Below are 21,212 nucleotides of genomic sequence, written 5' to 3'. Positions count from 1 at the left end.
CTTTCCCTGTAGTTCATCGCCCAAAACCCCTCTGGTTCCTGACTCATTGGCCCCTCCAATCACCGGCACCGTTAGGCTTAGGCTTCCACTCTTCTTTGCCAGATTCCGATGGCAAAAATCCAATTGGACACCACCACTACAACCATTGTCTCCAAATCTATAAAACTCCTATGTCCTCAGTAAATGTTTAGTCATTGTTCGTTGGCCAAGAGTTCGTGTTCATCGGTCGGTTTTTAGTGAATTGGTGGACGGCAAACGGTGAGCTGCCGTGGCTGGGAAGGTTAGGGGTTTTGTAAGAGAGGATGCGAGGAGTCAAATAGTGGTGGTGGTTGGGGTTGTCGTCGTTCAAACGGCCAGAAACTGGCAAAAACCAGTCCCATGTTGCGGCTGCCGTGGTTGACGATCGGTGAGTAATGAGGGGTTATGAAGGGTATGGTTTTGTAGAGGGGAGGATGAGGTTCAAATGGTGGTCACAAGGGTGATTTTGGATAGAAGATCGTCGGAAAAAAGGCAAAAAACATCGGGAACACCGTCTGCTAACGTGCATCAGAGGATTGTTAGAGGCGACAATCTGCTAACGTGCACCGCCCATGTAAAATGACCAATTTATCCCTTTACCGTTACATCAAACATTTTCTGTCATTTTAAGGGTAAAAATCTGGAATAAATGTAACTTGGGATACTAATTTGAGAAGTCGTCAAACCTTGGGTGGGAATATGTCGTTTACTCAAGAAAATATAAATTAATATGGTCAATGAAAGTGAAAAGACTTATAAAAGTTAGTGGGTTTGATTAAAAATGGAAAAATTACCATTGAAGTGACAGATTCAGAAATAACAGGTGCATGGTACGTGATTTTCTCTTATAATAATAATAAATTATATAATAATTGTTTCACTATAGCAAAAATTTGTCTTAAAATTTTCACAGTATAATCCAGGCCTGCTATATCAAATATGCAACCTTTTTTTTTTGTCTGTTATATATAACGAAATTTCCAACGTTGAGAAGTAATATTCTCATGTCTCTTTGTTTTTTCAGAATTATCTGTAATTTCATGGCGCTTCTTATGTCATCACATATCTTCTTAAGTTTGAATACAATAAGTTTTACCTCAAGTGTTTTAATTAACAAAATTTGTTATTGGGATCTCATACTTACATTATTTTTATCATGAGTAAACGGCATTTTCTCACCCAAGGTTTGACGAATCTTTGGGATCTCATAGTTACATTATTTTTATCATGAGTAAACGACATTTTCCCACCCAAAGTTTGATGAATCTAAACTTTTCACCCCTGGTTTCATAAATTACAGATTCTCATTCTTAAATTAATGTCGTTATTTTTATCTTGAATAACCCATATATCTCAAATTTCTCTCAAATAACCCCCAGAGGATCTCGGCCAAGCCAAGAATCTGGCCTGATTTTGGCACCATTGGACCTCTTTGACACCACCATCAACATCCCCTTATCCTTCTCACCAAAACTCATAACTTTTTCACCTGATTGCACATCGGCGAGGTGCCAGAATTTGACTGTAAAGGGGAGAAAAAAAAATGCAAAAACCCAAGGGAGAGGCGACGGCGATCGGCGGGCAATTGCAGTCGAAGATGTTGGGGGTTTTAGTGGGGGGAAGCCGGCAATGCTATTGGTGGTCTTGGGGGTGGTTTTTGGTGTCGGGACTTGCCAGAATTTGGATGAAACGTCGATTGACACTAAAAGAGACGACTGGCGATTAGGGGGTTCAATTAGACGGGGAGGTTAGGGGGTTTTGATGTCGGGGTTGAGGGGATTATAATGGTGGTGTCAGAAGGGGTCGGAATCAGGCTGGAATGGCCTGAAATTGCCGGTGGGGTGAATTAGAGAAGTGAAGGGTTATTTTGAAATAACTATTTTACCCTTTTAACTGTTAAATTAAATAGTTATCTGTTAATTTAAGACTGGAACTGCAATTTATGAAACCAGGGGTGGGAACTGAAATTCGCCAAACCTTGGTGGGAAAATATCGTTTACTCTTGATAATGGAAGTGATGTATCGATGACGCCAAACTTCACATGTCTTGAATGGTCTTCCCGGTCTTGGTGGTGCCAAACTGCCAATGCTGAAGTGTAGTGGCGGCTTGTGTGTTTCCTACTCTTCTATTTTTTTTCAGTTAAAGTTCCACTCTTTCTTTTTCACGCTAAACCCAATTCTACTTTAACTAAAATTAAAACAAACCCATTTTCATTTCATTCTTGTGAAGTTATCAATGAAGGTGCAGTTCCTTTCTGCGTTTCTCTTTTTCTCTCTTGTCAATATTTCATTGATGCACTTTTGTTTTTAAATTTATTTATTTACAGGTGTTGCAAGTTGGAGTATTGTCAATATGGCTATCTGGGTTCATCTTCATTGCTCTCTCCTTTTATGCTACTCGTAAGTTACCCAGCTTCAATGATGATCGAATCAGCCATCACCTATTTAATCACAGCGCTCCTAAAATTGCAATATTCAGTGCACCTGCCCCCTTTACCGGTTCTGTTGGATCCAGGCAGAGTCTAGCTATTCGGTCTTGGCTTGGTTTGTCACCGCAAATAACGGTTCTTCTCTTCACCCAACACCCTTCTGCATTTGCTTTTGCTAGGGACTTCGGTTCTCGACTAATGGTGGAACCCAATATCGATTTCACGTAAGCACACAAGCTTTTGCTAACCATTCTCTCTCTCTCTCCAACCATAGTCCATTCTAAACCAGCCCATCAAACCGCCGCCACACAACTGGCCAAACCACCATCATTCAAACCAGCACCGCTGTCAGCCCACCCTACATCATCAACAAATCAAATTCACTCCAAAACACATTGTGGTGACGGTAGTGGCAAGGAAAATCACAGTAGCGGGGAAAACACCAAAAAAAAAAAAAAAAACCGACAACCAATCACAAATTAATTCACTCCAAAACACAACAAAACGCAACAAAATCAACTCAAAACAAAGGCCTAAATCACCCAAACCCAGTTGTCGCGCAAAGAGATGGAAGTGATGGGTGCGTCGGTACCAAACGATTGTCAGGATGAGGGGTTTTCGAGAGGGGAGGCCAGTGAGGTGAATGGCGTTGACGGGAGGGATTTTGTTGCCAATCGATGGGAAAATGGAAAAATAATGCAAACCCTAGATTTTTGGTGGTGCGATTAAGGGGTTTTCTTGGATGAGAGGTAGAGAGGGTTTTGGTGTGTTGGTTAAGGGGAAGTGATTGCTTGGTGATGGGTTGTCCGGTGACGCCGGAATTAGTCGGTTGGGCACTGCACTCACGGAAAGGCAAAATCGTCTATGAAGAAAGAAAAAAATGGAGGAATTAAGAGGGAGATGGATTATCACGCTGATCTAGGCTTCATTTACCGGAAAGGAGAAATGCTGGGCAGGGCACGCCGACAAAGATGAGAAAGGTAAGATGAAAAGGCGAGGTGGAGGTGGAAGAAATTTGAGATTTTGGGGTTTTTTAGGATTATTTTGTTCTTTTAGTATCAAAATAGGTAAACTATTTAGCCTTTTTATTATTAAAATAAAAACAGAGTTGTTTAGGGGTGAAAACCTGAAATAAAAGGAATGGGGTATCTGCTTAGTATTCGCAAACTCGGGTGAAACATGTCGGTTACTCTAAATAATAAAAATCTAAACGCATTTAGTCCTCGCTACAAAAAGCTTCCAGTTAATTCTCACCTCTTTACGAAGAGTAAATATCCCGACAGCGGGTCTCACGGGACTCCCTGCACCTGCTCGTCACAAAATATCGCTTCTCCCCTTTCTTTATTCCTCATTCAACAAGGAGAAGTCTAATATTAACAAAAATGGACGCGTACCAACAGCCCCACCGTACATGAGGCCACCGCCGCCGCCTCCACAGCCACCACCCACGGCGGATCATCATCTTCACCACCATCACTTCCTCACCAACAGCAGACACAGCAAGCACCAAGACCGCCAGTCCCTACACATGGCAACCAATGGTACTCCAACCAATTCCACTACCACATCCTTCATCTCACTCTCCATCTCCTCCCGCTCCTCCTCCGTCTCAGTGGGCTCCACCTCCCGCTTCTTCTTATCCTCCACCCTCCTCCTCCTTCTATTCCTTATCCTGCGCACCACCACCCCCCCAACATCAACAATTACCCTCTCCTCCTCGACCTCCCGCGCCCTTCAGATTTCTCAACTTATCCTCAGCCCAATCAGGTAGTTAACCCGTTTATTTTTTGTTCGTTTTTTATATATCTGGCGATGCGTACTCTTTAACTTTATCAATAAAATCAATATTGTAGGATTGGAGCAATCCGAACTGGGGTCATCACCAGCAAAGTTGGATTACACTGTAAGCAGTTGTTTTCCGTTTTGGTATTTGAAATCGCTTCACTGTTATTACTGTGGACTAGTTTATTGCTAACATTTTTTTGTTGTCGCTGCGTCATTTAATTTGTGATTGATTTGTCATTGGCTGATGATAACATAGTATCCCTGTCATTTATTTGCCCCAACCTATCATGCACTTTCTAAATTTGTGGGATAAAAATCTCATTGTGATATTTAAGGCAAAACTTAGATTTAAAAGCAAGTCCATCACTCTTCATGAACTTTAGTAGCATCTTTGTCTCGAGTTGATTAGGGCTACTTCTAGACCCTACAACCATGGTCACCAGGAAACTTGTGTTGAATAATACTCCCAGTAGGTCACACAATGCAATTAAACCCTTGACTCTCGGTTTTACCCTAAGCTTAACCCTCTGGTGCATCTATGTTTCTAGTTAATAGATTGAGCCAAGAAGTATATCAAAATGATGATTCATGTGCATGCTGCCAAAGACAAACATATTCTTTCATGCTTTCTTCTAGTGAGTGCTGACGATGGCATGAAGGGGTCTTGCTTCAAAAATAGGACGTTAAGATGTTAAAAAAAAAAAAAAAAAAAAAATTGTCTATTCTGCTCTTTTAATTTTTTGACATATTTGTATCTTCACAAATGTTGCTAAAAGTGATCCTGATCTCAGGGTTTATTTATTATTTCTCGAGTATATTTAACTGGGTTTGATTTTATTGATCTTTGTAATACCTTTAAATGATTCTTGTAATGGCAGCCCACAGCGTGCACAGAGTTGGGCTGCCAGGGCCAAAGAATGGCCAATGCAGGGCTGCAATGGAGAATCACATCTGCACTCCCGTTTAACGCCAGCTTCCAGACCAGAGAACAAAATCATTTCCATGATCATATCCCACAGCTTCTGATTTCATTATGTAATACCCAACACCATTCACTTCCTGCATCTGGTTATCAACAGTTTCCAGTGCCACTGCCATCTTCACAGCAGCCACCAGTGGCTTATCAACAGGAGACTTCATCTATAAGTTCTGCTCCGTCTTCATATATTCCTGATGTGCAATTACCTTACGCTGGAGAGATGGATCTTCAGCTGGAGAAGCAATGCCGGATTTCCTCATCAAGAAAATTTACATTCCAGTCCATCTGTTCATCAGCAGGAGGTACCTTCTAGTTATTCTTCTGTTACAGGTAATAAACTCTGAGCTATTGAACTTGCATGTGAAGCTTGTGCTCAAGACTAGTTCTGTCGACCTCATCTTTTTCTAGTTAACACTATCTTTCTTGTGTTGATACTACTCATCAATGCTACCTTTCTTAGAGCTATTTTTGTGAAAAAGTATCAGATTCCAGCATTTCAACCTCACTGTTTTTTTGTGTATTCTTGTGTCTTTTGAATTCTTTTTCTTTTTGTATTGTTTTGAACAGGGGCTGGAGAATATATACTCCCATCTGAAGATTTTTCTGTTTTTCATTTATTTGTTTATTTGGAAGTAGTTGATTAAGCATTCATGCTATTGAGGTGTTCCTTTTCCCTTTTTGTTGGCAATATGAGCATTCTTCATCCGTTTATAGTCTTCTGTTTGGATGATTTTGCATTTAGAGTCCAAATCCCTAGATAAGTAATTTAATGGTTCATGATGAATTTGTGACCAGGAAGAACTGTATGTCACTTAGGGTTTTTTTTCTATGCACCGCTTTCTGGCTATGGAACTTTATTAGATAGAAATTATGGTGTAAGATTAAAAATAAAAAAAAATTGGGTCTGGGCACTGGGAACCTTGAAATTGAAAGGATATACTGATAGAATGATGTCTTACCCTTCAAAAAATTTTTAAGATGAGGTTAAACTCTGAATGATGGAAACTATTGATGTTGTGACTGAAGAATTATTACAGGTCATTTTCTTCGTGAAAACATCTACCTCTTAAATGTTTTATTTTTCTTCTTTTACTTCTTTTTCTATTTCTTTTAAATATTTGGTTTGTTTACCTCTGAATCAAAACTAGTTCCTGCTATTGATTAAATTTTTTGAAACATAGGGGGTAGACTATATAATTTACAACTATGTGATTAGAAACTATAACATTTATGTTGGCTTATTGTTCTGCGGTTCAAGCCCCCATGTGGATTTTTTGTTTTAAATAAACGAATCATGTGAAAAGATTACAAAATGGGATCTCATTTTATATTTTTATTTTGTTATTATAAGAACACCCATTCAGACGCCTGGATTATATGGCTATATCAGTGATTATAATACATAACAACCAGGTTTTGAAAGTTATCTCTTATTTTTTCTGCTGTAAATAAGATAGAGACTAGTAGCTTAATTAATGAAAATTGGGTATATTACATGAAGAAAGTTTTCTTTCCTTATGTGATATTGAATTTCTGGACCTTCTATATTATGAACCTTAATTCTGCTGAAGTTTTGTACTCTGCACACCACCTCTAGCAAATTAATGTGGAATTAAATTTCTATTGCTCATGATGTTTTGTAACTTTATTTTATATTTTCTGCCTGCTTTTTGACTTCTTGCACGATGGCAGTAAAGAGAGTGTGAAGATCAAAAGGAGCACATTTATAGATCATTTCTATATGCCCATTTCCTCGGCTCAGGAAGGGCAGCCCTTTGCATTTGGGAATCAAGCAGTTGATCCAATGGCGGATCTTAGTGATCAACCATTAGATTTTGCGCCTAGGTTTAACCATGATCGTATATTCATATGCAGTCTAGTTAGTGCTGCTGCTCATCATGACTCTAGGAACGCTAAGAGGTGTTGACCCTGCTGCAGCAGTGGCTTCTGTTAATTCATGGATCCCCCTGTTGCATCTGGTGTAGTATCCTCCATTCCACCGCTCTCAGTCAGGCCACAGGTATGATTTCTGACTTTGTGCTACTCCTTTGACATATGTTGTTTGTTGAGAGTACACTTCATGCTTTATTTTTCAGCATGATCCTTCCATTGCCTACTTCAGTTCCTGGACCTGTTGCACCTCAATTTGGAAGGTTTCCGGGACCGGGATTCCAGCCAGCATTGCGTCTGCCAGTGCTTTTGGCCTTGGTGCAGGAGCTGCACTTCATCCCTCAACAGCTTTCCCGGTGATGCATATGGGTTTCTAGTGTTTCTGAACTCCCTAAAAGGTTATTACTCCTATACACTGGTTGACTTTAATATGTTATAATTCTGGTGCACAACCGAGTATGAGCTACCCATGCACACTTATCTCTTATGGAATTTTTTCCAGGCTCCTGTGCCTAACTGGCTTAAAGAGGAATAATTAGAATAAAGCTGCCATCACAAAGTCATCTCTAGAGATCCAAAAGGGATCAGAATCCATTGACGATGAATCTGCTCCTAGATCATCTGGGAAAGGTGATCAGGCAGAGAGCAAAAGCCTTGATTCTTCTAAATCAACTGAAGAAGAGGATGATGATGAGGTTTTATTTCTATATCTGTTTATCCTGATGATGAGTTTAGTTTTCTCTTTCAACGGGTTATTATTATGTGTGAAATGGTAACTTGTCTTTGGAATTTGACCTATACATTTGCTCCATGCAGGATTACGTGGAAGCAGCTAGAACTGCAGCGATTAACCAGAAAATTAAACGCATCCTAACTGAAGTTCTTTTAAAGGTTAGTTGCCTGAAGACTTATGTTTTTCTATTTACTGTTTTGCTTTCATAGTTAATTGTAATGTTTTGAACAGGTTACTGATGAATGACTACTTGATGAAATTGCGACTAAAGTTCTAATGGAAGATGATTTACAATGAAGGTGAGTGCATTACGATATTTGAGACCTTGTTTATGAATTCATCAGTGTGAGCATTGAAGTAAGCTACTGCTTTCTGTCTTTCGAAAAATTTCTTTCGTGATGTAATTTTTTTATAATTGCAGTTGAGCACAACAATATTTTACCGAATCATAAGGTCTCACCACGTCCTCCAGCTGTTCCAACGACTAAGGCATCTGCAAAGGTACTAGTTCCGTCAAGCCAGGGAATTTGACTGAAGAACCAGTGAAAAACTAGTTCCAGCTCCCCTGGAGATGTTTTAGGTCTTGCAAATTATGCCTCTGATGATGATGCTGGAGATGATGAAATTCAGAATTCCAGTATGCCAAACTCTAGAATATGCTGTTCGCAGTCAGCACAAAGCTTTCAGAAGAGGTTCGTAATACAGCTGAAGGTTTACCTGTGGTACTTGAGGAGCATAATCGAGGTCAGACAAATTTTGGAGTCTGATCCAAGAAAAAGTAACGACATCTACATCCAGAAATAACACAATGGTGCAAGAGATAGGGATAATGAAAACATGTTGATAGTGGAAAATTGCTGGATGGAAATAATGGTTTGGGTTTGAATTACATCAGGAGAAAAGATTGGAATGAAACAAAATCTGAACTACCTGGTTGTGGAAAGATCAACGAATGATAATTCTCAAATACTGAAAACAGATTGAGATCAGTTAAAATGATCGACATGAAAGTAAAAAGATTTTAGAAGGATAGTGGTAAGGAAATAGAGATGGTGGTGGGGCAGGTGAGAAGGGACTGAAAATCTAGGAGGGAGGATGAAAGACTTTAAGAAAGAAAAGACAGATGATCGGAATGGTTCAAGATATAAAGGAAAGATTATGATGTTAGGCCTGAGGAAAATCTAAGGAATCCAAGTCAAGAAAATATCCACTCATGTTGATGTCAAGGAGAATAGAGAACACACAGAGAAACACCATAGATCTAGTTCCAAAGTTATTGATAAAGAACATAACACAAGGAGGAGGATCATCAAGACATAAATTTACTAGTGACTCAAGCAAGCATAAGGGAAGGCTCTCCTCTTCAGTTAGCAGTAAGGGTAAAACAGCAAGGACAACGCAGTCGGTCGGCCAGAGTCAAGCGAGACACCAGATGACTCTAAAGGTTGCCATTGAGATGTTTATCTTTTTTTTTTTTTGTTTTTTTTTTTTTTTTTTTTTTGGCTCATACTCTGTATAAAAATCTCATGTCCTGTTATTACCTGCAGAAGCCACGTTCAAGAAACGAATTTGTCTCCATCGCCTGACAGTCTAGAGAAGTAACATTTATTGGATTTTGTCACTTCTGCTCATGCTTCCTGTACTATTCCTATGTATCTTCAAAGGTTGAAACTCTATTCCTTGTTTTATGTATCTTTAAACTTAAAATTCTAAGTGGTCAACACTTGAAAAGTGAACTGACCCATTATGATTCAAAAATACATGTAACATGAAAGTTGGTGTTTTATATAAAAGACAATGCTATGGTCACCAAAATACTTGAAATGAAATCATAAATTAAGTGTCATTCATATGAACTTGTATCAAACAATTGGCTTCTCAATGTTGTGAGACAAAGTAACCCAAGGAATTAGTCAGTAGGTAGGCCTGTGGTTTTTTCCCTAAGCTTGTGTTTAAATCCTTAGGGACAAATACCCTACAAGAAGCACAGTTTCTTGTTTTGCAAAGTTTATAGTGTACAATGAGTGCTCAACATTGAATTCTAGTTCACCAAACAGGTTGAGGTATTTATGGTGTTAAAAAAAAAAAAAAAAAAAGCTTTTAGATACAGTGAACCATTGGAATCACTGAGTGACAGTGGTCTAAATCCATGAGTGATGCAATGGCCCAACATGGGATATTTTTTAGTTATATGTTAATTTGACAGTGATGGATAAGATTTAGTTCTGTCAGGGTTTTCTTTTGTTGTTTCATAGTGGTGCAGCAGTGAACTGATTTAATCAATAATAATTGCTGACAATATGGAATTAGATAGTGCTTGATACATTTTTTATTTAATTTTTTTTCCCATCCTCACCATTCTCTATATCTTTTGTTGTTTTGATCTCTTGTTGGAACTTTGATTTAAGTGCTTCTGGTGTGTCAAGACTGCTTATTAATGCTTAACAAAATGGGTTGCCATCTTGAATTAGAAATTTGTTCATGAATTAATGAAATTAGTTTGTGAACTGAATTTTGATTCTTGAGGTAGGAATCCTTGTTTATTGCAATTATAATTTTTTGTCGTACCGTCCTTAAGCTTATTTAGGTATTGTCTAATTGACTGCACACTCTGAGGCAACTTATTATTTGTTAAGCTTATTTAGGTATTACTAGTTGTCTGCACATCTGAGGTAATCATATTCCATTATTAAGCTTATTTAGATATTGACTAGTGAACTGCACATTTTAAGGTAACATATAGGTGGCGTCACTATTCTCTCTCATTTATGCCTTTTGTTAGCAAACATACAGCAGCAATATTTGTTTTTTTTCTTTTATTTATTTTTTTTTAACTGATTTTTTTTTTCGAGCTTAGAGAATAAATGGATATTCTATTTACCCGTTTGCTGACTCAAACTCAAGCAATAGCCAGCGCAGAGGAGAATGTCAACATGTATCACTTGAATGCACACAACTCAAAAACCTTGTGTATTGGTATTCAGTTTAAGGTTGTATTTTGTTTGTTTGATTTTTTCAATTCATTTAGAGTAAATTTGATTTTGATTGTATAATATACCTACATTGTGTGTCTGAATGTTATTTATTTTGTTGTCTTTTATCTTGTCCTCGCTTATGATTGAACATAACTATTTTTTGTTTTACGATCAAAAGCATCTGAAAATCAACATTTTGGCACATACTTTCTTATAAAAGTTGTGTGAATATTTATTAGTATTTATATGTGGTAGAAACATTTAGAACCAATAATTTAACATAATCTAAACCAAACTTGTTTGGAATTTTTATGTTTCCACAATATTTCTCTAAAGTAATGGTGTTTCTATAAACACTAACATGTATATGATAAGTTTGATATGTTAGCATATATTATTGTCATGTAGGACTATACATTGTTAGATGAGAAATTTGAGATATTCTACTAGATTTATAGCATTTTATTAGTTTAATTTCATAAACCAAGAAAATGGATTGGTCTTTGTTCAAAGAAATAAGAGAAAGGATATGTTATGTAGGACAAGATAGTGAATTTATGGACACACTGGAACTTTTAAGAGTTCTATAAATACAACCATAAAGACCTTCTGTTTCAGAAAAAAGTTAAAAAGTCCAATTTTTTCATATTATCAGTAAAAACATTATAAAGTCAGTCATTGATGTTTTGGATGACTATTATAATAATGTTTTCAGTTTTTTTCCCCTAAAATAACACTGTAGTTGGTAGTCTTTGATGAGTGGGATCCTTGTCATTAATGCCAAAAAAAATGACAAGCGGATATTAAGTTTTGACTCTATAGAAGGCTAAGCATATCTCTCATGAATATATAATATTGAACTTACCGTATCAGTATGATGGATGTTTTCATTTTAGACAAGTTTATGCGGTCACCACATAGCAAGCACTCTCAGCGCAGGCATTCTCCCTATTCTTCTCTTGAGACGACCAGGTATGTTGCCACATTGTCTTAAGATTAGATTGTGTTAATGTTTATAAGACATACACAACCATCATTATAACAATATACAACTCAGGTGAAAGTAGCAGATGCCAAATATTTGACTTGTATTTTTTTTTTTTTTTTCTTCTTGGTTACAAACTCAAAATTTTTCTTGATTTATTAACTCTACTGTTTTGGCAGGGGAAGGTCAAGATCCAGATCTCCTGTGCGGAGGCAGATGATTAGGTTTATATTTCTTAGTGTTGATCTGAACTCTCCAGCACAAAGAATTCTGGTCTGGTTTTCCGAAGATTTGATGTACCTGAAACTGGAGATTTTGCTTATGAATCTATTGCATACTCGATGACCTGATATGAAATTAATGCATGCTAAAGAAGTTTAAGTCCTGTTCCAATTTGGTACGGGAATTTATCTGAGGTAATTCTATAGTCTTTAGATGATCCATATATCCTTGTACAATGCCTTGCCCAGTTTTTAAAAGATTTTATCTCAGTTTTTTGGCTTAGGCTTGCCAGTTTTTCGAGGTGTATCCTGTATCTAGCAAATGTGTAGTTCCTTTTGTTTCACTACTTCATGTATTATAAGTGAATGGTAGATATAAGTTAGTTTCAGCATTTTAGTGCAACCTTGTGAATCCCAACAGCAACACTCTAATGGTTCTCCAAGTCCGTAGATTGCTGCTGCTGGTCAATTCTGCTTGCTGGTTAAAGCCCTTCTCAGTTCTCATATGAAAGTAATGACATTGACTTCCTAATCATTTCAAACATCTTGTTTTCTCAGGATTTTAAACCTGGACTGGACGATCGGAATTGGCCCCATCTTCGATCAGGGACACTTTGAACCCGGTTTCAGCATTGATCTGGATTGACCAAGTTTGAACCAGTAGAATGTATTGAACCATCGGTTCAACCAATTGGTGGCTAAACTAGGTCTCTAAAATCCCTAAAACCAAAATCTCTATTCCTTTCTAATTCTCCAATCTTCATTCTTTGCTCCGCATCCTTGGTTGACCTACTTAGGCCGCTCTGTGACTTTGTCATCTGCCTGTTTGCTGTTAGTCGCACTTCACTCGGCCTTTGAGTGATTAGTGTTTGATTTTGTTGGCATTTGAGACAAGAATTAAAAAAAATTTGTTGTGCACTTGTGGTGTTTTTATTTGTGGTGGATTAGTTTCCTGGTGGCCTGGTGGTGGTTTTTCTGGTTTTGGTTTGATTTGGGTGGATTGCAGTTGCGATGGTTAGGGTTTCTTGGACTAGTTTGCAGGGGTGTATTTGTTGGATTTCAAACCTATAGGATCATGGGTATGTTGTTAAGTTTCAAACTGATTGGTTTTGTTGACGTCATCAATTTGATTGACCAGTTCAACTGATCGATCCCGACCTGGGGATTGCTCCTTGACCAGGTCAAGGTCAAGTCGGTTTAAAACCATCTGGTTTTCATTTGGATAGCTGTTTTTACGGCAATCCACTAACATTCAGATTAGTTTCATCCTTTAATTTTCTTTTGGTTGGCGAAAGCAAAATATGTTTAGTCGTCAAATTCTCTGAGGATACGATGAGTACTAGGGGTGTTCGGTTTCTGGGGTATTGTATTTTTTGAAGACTAGAATCGACCAACGGTTCTGAAATTGGAATCGGAACTAGAACCAGAATCGACAGTTTCGGTTCTTAGGTACCCATAACCAGAACCTATAACACGGTTTCGGTTTAGGTTCTGTTCTGGTACCCTATAAAATTATTTACCCCCCAAAAGTTTTTAAAAGGCAAAAAAAACTTAAAAACTTACAAATACCCCCTTGGTACTTGTTTACAAAAATAAAATTACAAATTATAAATTCAAAATTACAAACTCTATTGCTTTGTAAAGGTATTTTCTCAAAGTCAGACTAACTTATTTTAAATATTATGAAATATAAGTATATGTATTCACATTACTTTTTTCTACAAAAGTTTTTATAATCCCCATACTTTTTAATTTTATTTTATATAGTCTTGGTTCACGGTTTCGGTTCCTAACTATAAGAATCGGATTGTCACAGTAACGTTTCCAAAAATTTGGAACCGAAACCTACCAGTTGACGGTCGATTTCTGGGTAGGAACAGAAACCAATACTTGGGTATCCATTGGTTCTGGTTCCAATCGATTCTTTTGAACACCTCTATGAGTACTATGGTTGAATATAATTAAAAAAATGGAGAAAACCACTTGGAATTCATTGCCAAATGATAGGGCTGCGTGGGTAGTCCACTAGAGACCACCTCTACCTCCGGCCCCATTACCCAACCCCTTAACATTTTTTTGTAGTTTTTATTTTAAAAAAAATAGAGTAAATGACAGTCCCACCCAAGGTTTGATGGAATCCCAAGTTTACTCCATGTTATATTATTCCATGTTCTCACCCTTAAAATAACAATGTTAGCAATTTTTAAGGTTTGGAGGGCACAATTATCAAATGCCCTTAACCCTAATTAATAAATTTGTTTTACCCCCTAATTAGTAAAATTATAAAATTTTAACTTATCATTTTATTTTCAAATTATGCCAAAAACACCTTTGGTCACTACACACCCTTGTCAAAAATAGCTTGATCTGGGCTGTTTTGACGACGTCAAACCCCCTGGTCACCTCCATCACTTTCCCTTTAGTTCATGCGCCAAAAACCCTCTGGTTCCTGACTCATTGGCCCCTCCAATCAACCGCAACCGTTAGGCTTAGGCTTCCACTCTTCTTTGCCATTCCGATGGCAAAAATCCATTGGACACCACCACTACAACCATTGTCTCCAAATCTATAAACTCCTATGTCTCAGTAAATGTTTTATCATTGTTTCGTTGGCCAAGAGTTCGTGTTATGAGATAGAATCAATAAGTGCCCAGACGCACGATCGCTTAAGCGATTTATTCTATCGCTTAAGCGATCCTTTGCTTTTAACCTTGGTCGCTTAAGCGATTACCCGAGGCAGAATAAACTTCTGCCTAGATGCACAATCGCTTAAGTGATTAAGTGTATCGCTTAAGCGATTCTTCGCTTTTACTATTGGTCGCTTAAGCGATCATGAACAAGACAATAAATAAGTGCCCAGACGCAGGATCGCTTAAGCGATTCTTCGCTTTTATTATTGGTCGCTTAAGCGATCTACGATCACTTAAGCGATCATGAACAAGAAAATAAATAAGTGCCTAGAAGCATGATCGCTTAAGCGATCCTTTGCTTTTAACGTTGGTCGCTTTAAGCGATTTATAATCGCTTAAGCGATCGTGTCCGAGGCAGAATCAACTTCTACCCAGATGCACAATCGCTTAAGCGATCTAAAATCGCTTATACCAGATCTCTTAAGCGATCTTCTGTCATATACCAGATCGCTTAAGCGATCATGTCCGACGCTTGGAATTTGCGTCAGCATCCTCCTTTTCAGTTTCAATTTCAACTATTGCCCTCCCTTGTTTCGCCAATAGAATGTCTTCCTTGACGCCGTCTCCTCTCCTAGTGGAGCAACTTTAGTCATCAGAAGTTACTCCACCACAACTTCTTCTTCTCCATTTTTGGTAGACCCAGTCGTGCCTACAATTTGGGGAGTATATGAGTTTTTTTCTGTTTCTTCAAGGACTCAGCTATTATAACTTAATCGAGAATGGCAAGGAATGAAAAAAATGCAAAGAGCAAAGAAATTGAGAAATTGCAGAAAATTGGAAGAAAAAACGAGGGAGGGAAAGAACCTGAGAGAAATGTGTTCTGTCTTTCAAATTTTAAATCAACTTCTCTTTATTATACTCTAACCCACAAATATTTAAATCTTTTCACCCAAATCCTTTTTGCTGCTTTAATTACACTTAAGTATGCCACGTCATATTTTTTAACCCAAAAAAATCAAAAAGATTTTCATGACCATTTTGTTAAATGGAAACTTGGGATGGTCGGACAGCTAAATTTCCTCGAAGAAATGATCATTCTTTATAAAATGAATGATTGTTCTTTAAATAACAACTATTCATTTTCTTACGAAGGAACAACCATTCTTTTCGTTTGTTTCTAGTAATGTCTTAGGTGTGATGGGAGTTGATGTGATAGTATCAATCTACTGACATGTTAGAGTTGTAAGAAAATATTGTAAGATTGGATTGTAGTTGCAGCATTTTTCAATTTATGTACTATGTATGTTTTATGAATAATCACATCTATATATTTCTTTCTTAAAAAATAGAGATTCTTAATTATAAATAAAAGAGTAAACGACATATTCTCATCCGAGGTTTAGTGAAATCCAAGGGGATACCTTGGTTCCATTTGTTCCAAATCCCCACCCTTAAATGAACGTTGTTAGTAACGGTTTGGTTCTGTGACAGGCTATTACGAAACTACCCTTCACCCCATTCCAAACCNTAACTTGATTTTTTCGCTGAGAATAAATGCATATTCTATTTACGCCAGTTTGCTGACTCAACCTAAAGCAAATAGCCAGCGCAGAGAGAATGTCTAACATGTTATCACTTGAATGCACAACACTCAAAAACCTTGTGTATTGGTATTCAGTTTAAGGTTGTATTTGTTTGTTTGATTTTTCAATTCATTTAGAGTAAATTTGATTTTGATTGATATAAATATACCTACATGTGTGTGTCTGAAATGTTATTTTGTTGTCTTTTATCTTGTCCTGCTTATGATTGAACATAACTATTTTTTGTTTTACGAATCAAAAGCATCTGAAAATCAACATTTTGGCACATACTTTCTTATAAAAGTTGTGTGAATATTTATTAGTATTTTATGTGGTAGAAACATTTAGAACCAATAATTTAACATAATCTAAACCAAACTTGTTTGGAATTTATTATGTTGTCCAAATATTTCTCTAAAGTAATGGGTGTTTCTATAAACACTAACATGTATATGATAAGTTGATATGTTAAGCAATATAGTATTGTCATGTAGGACTATACATTGCTTAAGATGAGAAATTTGAGATATTATCTAGATTTATATCATATCTTTATTAGTTTAATTTCATAAACCAAGAAAATGGATTGGTCATTTGGTTCAAAGAAATGAAGAGGAAAGGATATGTTATGTAGGACAAGATAGTGAATTTATGGACCACACATGGAACTTTTAAGAGTTCTTATAAATACAACCATAAAGACCTTCTGTTTCAGATAAAAGATTAAAAAGTCCAAGTTTTTTACATATTATTCAGTAAAAAACATTATAAAGTCGTCATTAGGATGTTTTGGGATGACTATTATAATAATGTTTTCAGTTTTTTTCCCCTAAAATAACACTGTAGTTGGTAGTCTTTGATGAGTGGGATCCTTTGTCATTAATGCCAAAAAAGAAATGACAAGCTGGATATTAAGTTTTGACTCTATAGAAGGCTAAGCATATCTCTCATGAATTATATAATATTGAACTTACCGTATCAGTATGATGGATGTTTTCATTTCTAGACAAGTTATGCGGTCACCACATAGCAAGCACTCTCAGCGCAGGCATTCTCCCTATTCTTCTCTTGAGACGACCAGGTATGTTGCCACATTGTCTTAAGATTAAGATTGTGTTAATGTTTATAAGACATACACAACCATCATTATAACAATATACAACTCAGGTGAAAGTAGCAGGATGCCAAATATTTGACTTGTATTTTTTTTTTTTTTTTTTCTTGGTTACAAACTCAAAATTTTTCTTGATTTATTAACTCTACTGTTTTGGCAGGGGAAGGTCAAGATCCAGATCTCCTGTGCGGAGGCAGAGATGATTAGAGGTTATATTTTCTTAGTGTTGATCTGAACTCTCAAGCACAAAGAATTCTGGTCTGGTTTTTCCGAAGATTTGATGTACCTGAAACTGGAGATTTTGCTTATGAATCTATTGCATACTCGATGACCCTGATATGAAATTAATGCATGCTAAAGGAAGTTTAAGTCCTGTTCAATTTGGTACGGGAATTTTATCTGAGGTAATTCTATATGTCTTTAGATGATGCATATATCCTTGTACAATGCCTTGCCCAGTTTTAATAGAGATTTGTATCTCAGTTTTTTGGCTTAGGCTTGCCACGTTTTTCGAGGTGTATCCTGTATTTCAGTAGCAAATGTGTAGTTCCTTTTGTTTCATCACTTCATGTATTATAAGATGAATGGTAGATATAAAGTTAGTTCAGCATTTTAGTGCAACCTTGTGAATCACAATAGCAGACACTCTAATGGTTCTCCAAGTCCGTAGATTTGCTGCTGGCTGGTCAGATTCTGCTTGCTGGTTCAAAGCCCTTCTCAGTTCTCATATTGAAAGTAATGACATTGACTTCCTAATCGTTTCAAACATCTTGTTTTCGTCAGGATTTTAAAACCTGGACTGGACTGATCGAGAATTGGCCCCATCTTCGATCCAGGGACACTTGGAACCCGGTTTCAGGCATTGATCTGGATTGACCCAAGTTTGAACCAGTAGAATAGTATTGAACCATCGGTTCAACCAGACTGGTGGCTAAACTAGGTCTCTAAAATCCCTAAAACCAAAATCTCTATTCCAATTCTAATTCTCCAATCTTCATTCTTTGCTCCGTGCATCCTTTGGTTGACCTACTTAGGCCGCTCTGTGACTTTGTCATCTGCCTGTTTGCTGTTAGTCGCACTTCACTCGGCCTTTGAGTGATTAGTGAGTTTGATTTTGTTGGCATTTGAGACAAGAATTAATAAAATTTTGTTGTGGCACATTGTGGTGTTTTTTAATTTGTGGTGGATTAGGGTTTCCTGGTGGCCTGGTGGTGGTTTTTCTGGTTTTGGGTTGATCTGAGGTGGATTGCAGTTGCGATGGTTAGGGTTTCTTGACTAGTTTGCAGGGGTGTATTTGTTAGATTTCAAACCTATAGGAACATGGGTATGTCTGTTAAGTTTCAAACTGACTGGTTATGTTGACGTCATCAATTTGATTGACCAGTTCAACTGATCGGATTACCCGACCTGGGGACTGGCTCCTAGACCAGGTCAAGGTCAAGTCAGGTTTAAAACCATTGGTTTTCATTTGGATAGCTACTTTTACGGCAATCCACTAACATCAGATTAGTTTAATCCTTTTATTTTCTTTTGTGGCGAGAGCAAAATATGTTTAGTGGTCAAATTCTCTGAAGGATACGATGAGTACTATTGGTTTATAATTAAAAAATGGAGCAAACCACTTGGGATTCATCTGCCAACATGATGGGGGCTGCGTGGGTAGTCCACTAGAGACCACCTCTACCTCCAGCCCCCTTAGCAACATTTTTTTTAAGATTTCATTTAAAAAAAAAAAAGAGTAAATACAGTCCCACCTAAGGTTTGACGAAATCCCAAGTTTGGTACCTATGTTATATTTATTTTGACGAAATCCCAAGTTTGATACCTATGTTATATTTATTTTAGATTCTTACCCTTAAAATAACAGTGTTAGCAATTTTTAGGGTTAGAGGGTGTAATTATCATAATGTCCTTAACCTTAAATTAATAAATTATGTTTTAACCTCTAAATTAGTAAAATCATAAACTTATCATTTATTTTCAAATTATGCCAAAAACACCTTCGGTCACTGCACACCCTTGTCAAAAATAGCCCGATCTGGGCTATTTTCGACGATGTCAAATCCCCAAGTCACCTCCATCACCTTCCCTATAGTTCATCGTCCAAAACCCCTCTGGTTCCCGACTCATTGGTTCCTCCAATCGTCAGCACCGTTAGGCTTAAGGTTTTGCTATTCTTCGTCGGATTCCGGTGGCGAAAATCCAATTGGACACCACTACTACAACCACCGTCTCTAAATCTATAAAACCTTAGTAACTGTTTAGTCATCGTTCGTTGGCCGAGAGTTCGTGTTCATTGACCGGTTTTTCGTGAATTGGTGGACGGCAAACGGTGAGCTGCCGTGGTTGGGAAGGTTAGGGGTTTTGTAGGGGAGGATGCAAGGAGTCAAATGGTGGTAGTGGTTGGGGTTTTCGTAGTTCAAAACAGCCAGAAATCGGCAAAAATCAGTCGCATGTTGCGGTTGCCGTGGTTGGTGATCGATGAGTGATGAGGGGTTATGAAAGGTATGGTTTTGTAGAGGGGAGGATGAGGTTCAAATGGTGGTGACAAGGGTGATTTTGGGTAGAAGATCGCCGGAAAAAGGGCAAAAAATGTCGGGAATGTCGTCTGCTAACGTGCACCAAAGGATTTTTAGAGGCGGTAGTTTGTTAACGTGCGCCGCCCATGTAAAATGACCAATTTATCCCTTTACCGTTACATCAAACATTTTCTATCACTTTAAGGGTAAAAATTTGGAATAAATGTAATTTGGCGTACTAATTTGAGATTTTGTCAAATCTTGGACGGGAATATGTCGTTTACTCAAAAAAAATATAAATTAATATGGTCAATGAAAGTGAAACGACTTATAAAAGTTAGTGGGTTTGATTAAAGAGTAATATTACACTTACACTACATACAAAGTGATATGACAAAAAATAAATAAAAAAATAAATTTAATGAGTATTATTGTTGTCACCTCACTTTGTATGTGATAAAAAATAAATGGAAAAATAAATTTAATGAGTATTATTGTTGTCACCTCATTTTGTACTTTTTCATTCATATTTTGTTATCTCACTTTGTATGAAAATATATAAAAATCTTTGTAAGATTTCTTTGTAAGTATAATATTATTGTTGATTAAAAATGAAAAAAATTACCATTGAAGTGACAGATTCAGAAATAACAGGTGCTGGTACGTGATTTTCTCCGATAATAATAATAAATTATATAATAATTGTTTCATTATAGCAAAAATTTGTCTTAAAATTTTCACAGTATAATCCAGGCTTGCTATGTCAAATATGCAACCTTTTTTTTTTTTTTGTTTGTTATATATAACGAAATTTCCAACATTGAGAAGTAATATTCTCATGTCTCTTTGTTTTTTCAGAATTGTCTGTAATTTCATGGCGCTTCTTATGTCATCACATATCTTCTTAAGTTTGAATACAGTAAGTTTTACCTCAAGTGTTTTAATTAACAAAAATTGTTATCGGGATCTCATACTTACATTATTTTTATCATAAGTAAACGCCACTTCCCACCCAAGGTTTGACGAATTTCCTTTCCACCCCTGGTTTCATAAATTGCAATTCCCATCCTTAAATTAACGCCATTATTTTTTTCTTCGAATAACCCTTATATCTCAAATTTATCTCAAATAACCCCTAAAGGATCCTGATCAAACCAAGAATCTAGCTTGATTCCAGCACCATTGGACCTCTCCGACACAACCATCAACATGCCCTTATCATTCTCACCAAAACTCCTAACTTTTTCACCTGATTGCACATCGGCGAGGTGCTAGAATTTGGCTGTAAAGAGGCGAAAAAAATGCAAAAACCTAAGGGAGAGGCGACGGCGATTGGCGGGCAATTGCAGTT

The 21,212-nt window shown here is 37.1% G+C and overlaps 1 protein-coding gene across 1 annotated transcript; it reads left to right on the top strand.

Moving 5' to 3' along the window:
- Window positions 1–2,183: 2,183 nt before the first annotated feature.
- Window positions 2,184–2,675, top strand: LOC116118576. The gene is made up of 2 exons (XM_031404564.1): window positions 2,184–2,260; window positions 2,346–2,675. Exons 1-2 carry the CDS (start codon window positions 2,255–2,257, stop codon window positions 2,673–2,675), a joined length of 336 nt encoding a protein of 111 aa, XP_031260424.1. The 5' UTR covers window positions 2,184–2,254.
- Window positions 2,676–21,212: the final 18,537 nt, after the last annotated feature.

Source organism: Pistacia vera, unplaced genomic scaffold (assembly GCF_008641045.1).
Source record: "Pistacia vera cultivar Batoury unplaced genomic scaffold, PisVer_v2 Contig849, whole genome shotgun sequence".
In the NCBI taxonomy this organism is placed as follows: Eukaryota; Viridiplantae; Streptophyta; class Magnoliopsida; order Sapindales; family Anacardiaceae; genus Pistacia; species Pistacia vera.
The sequence above is the reverse complement of the archived record's forward strand: the minus strand, read 5'-3'. Positions and strand labels throughout refer to the sequence as shown.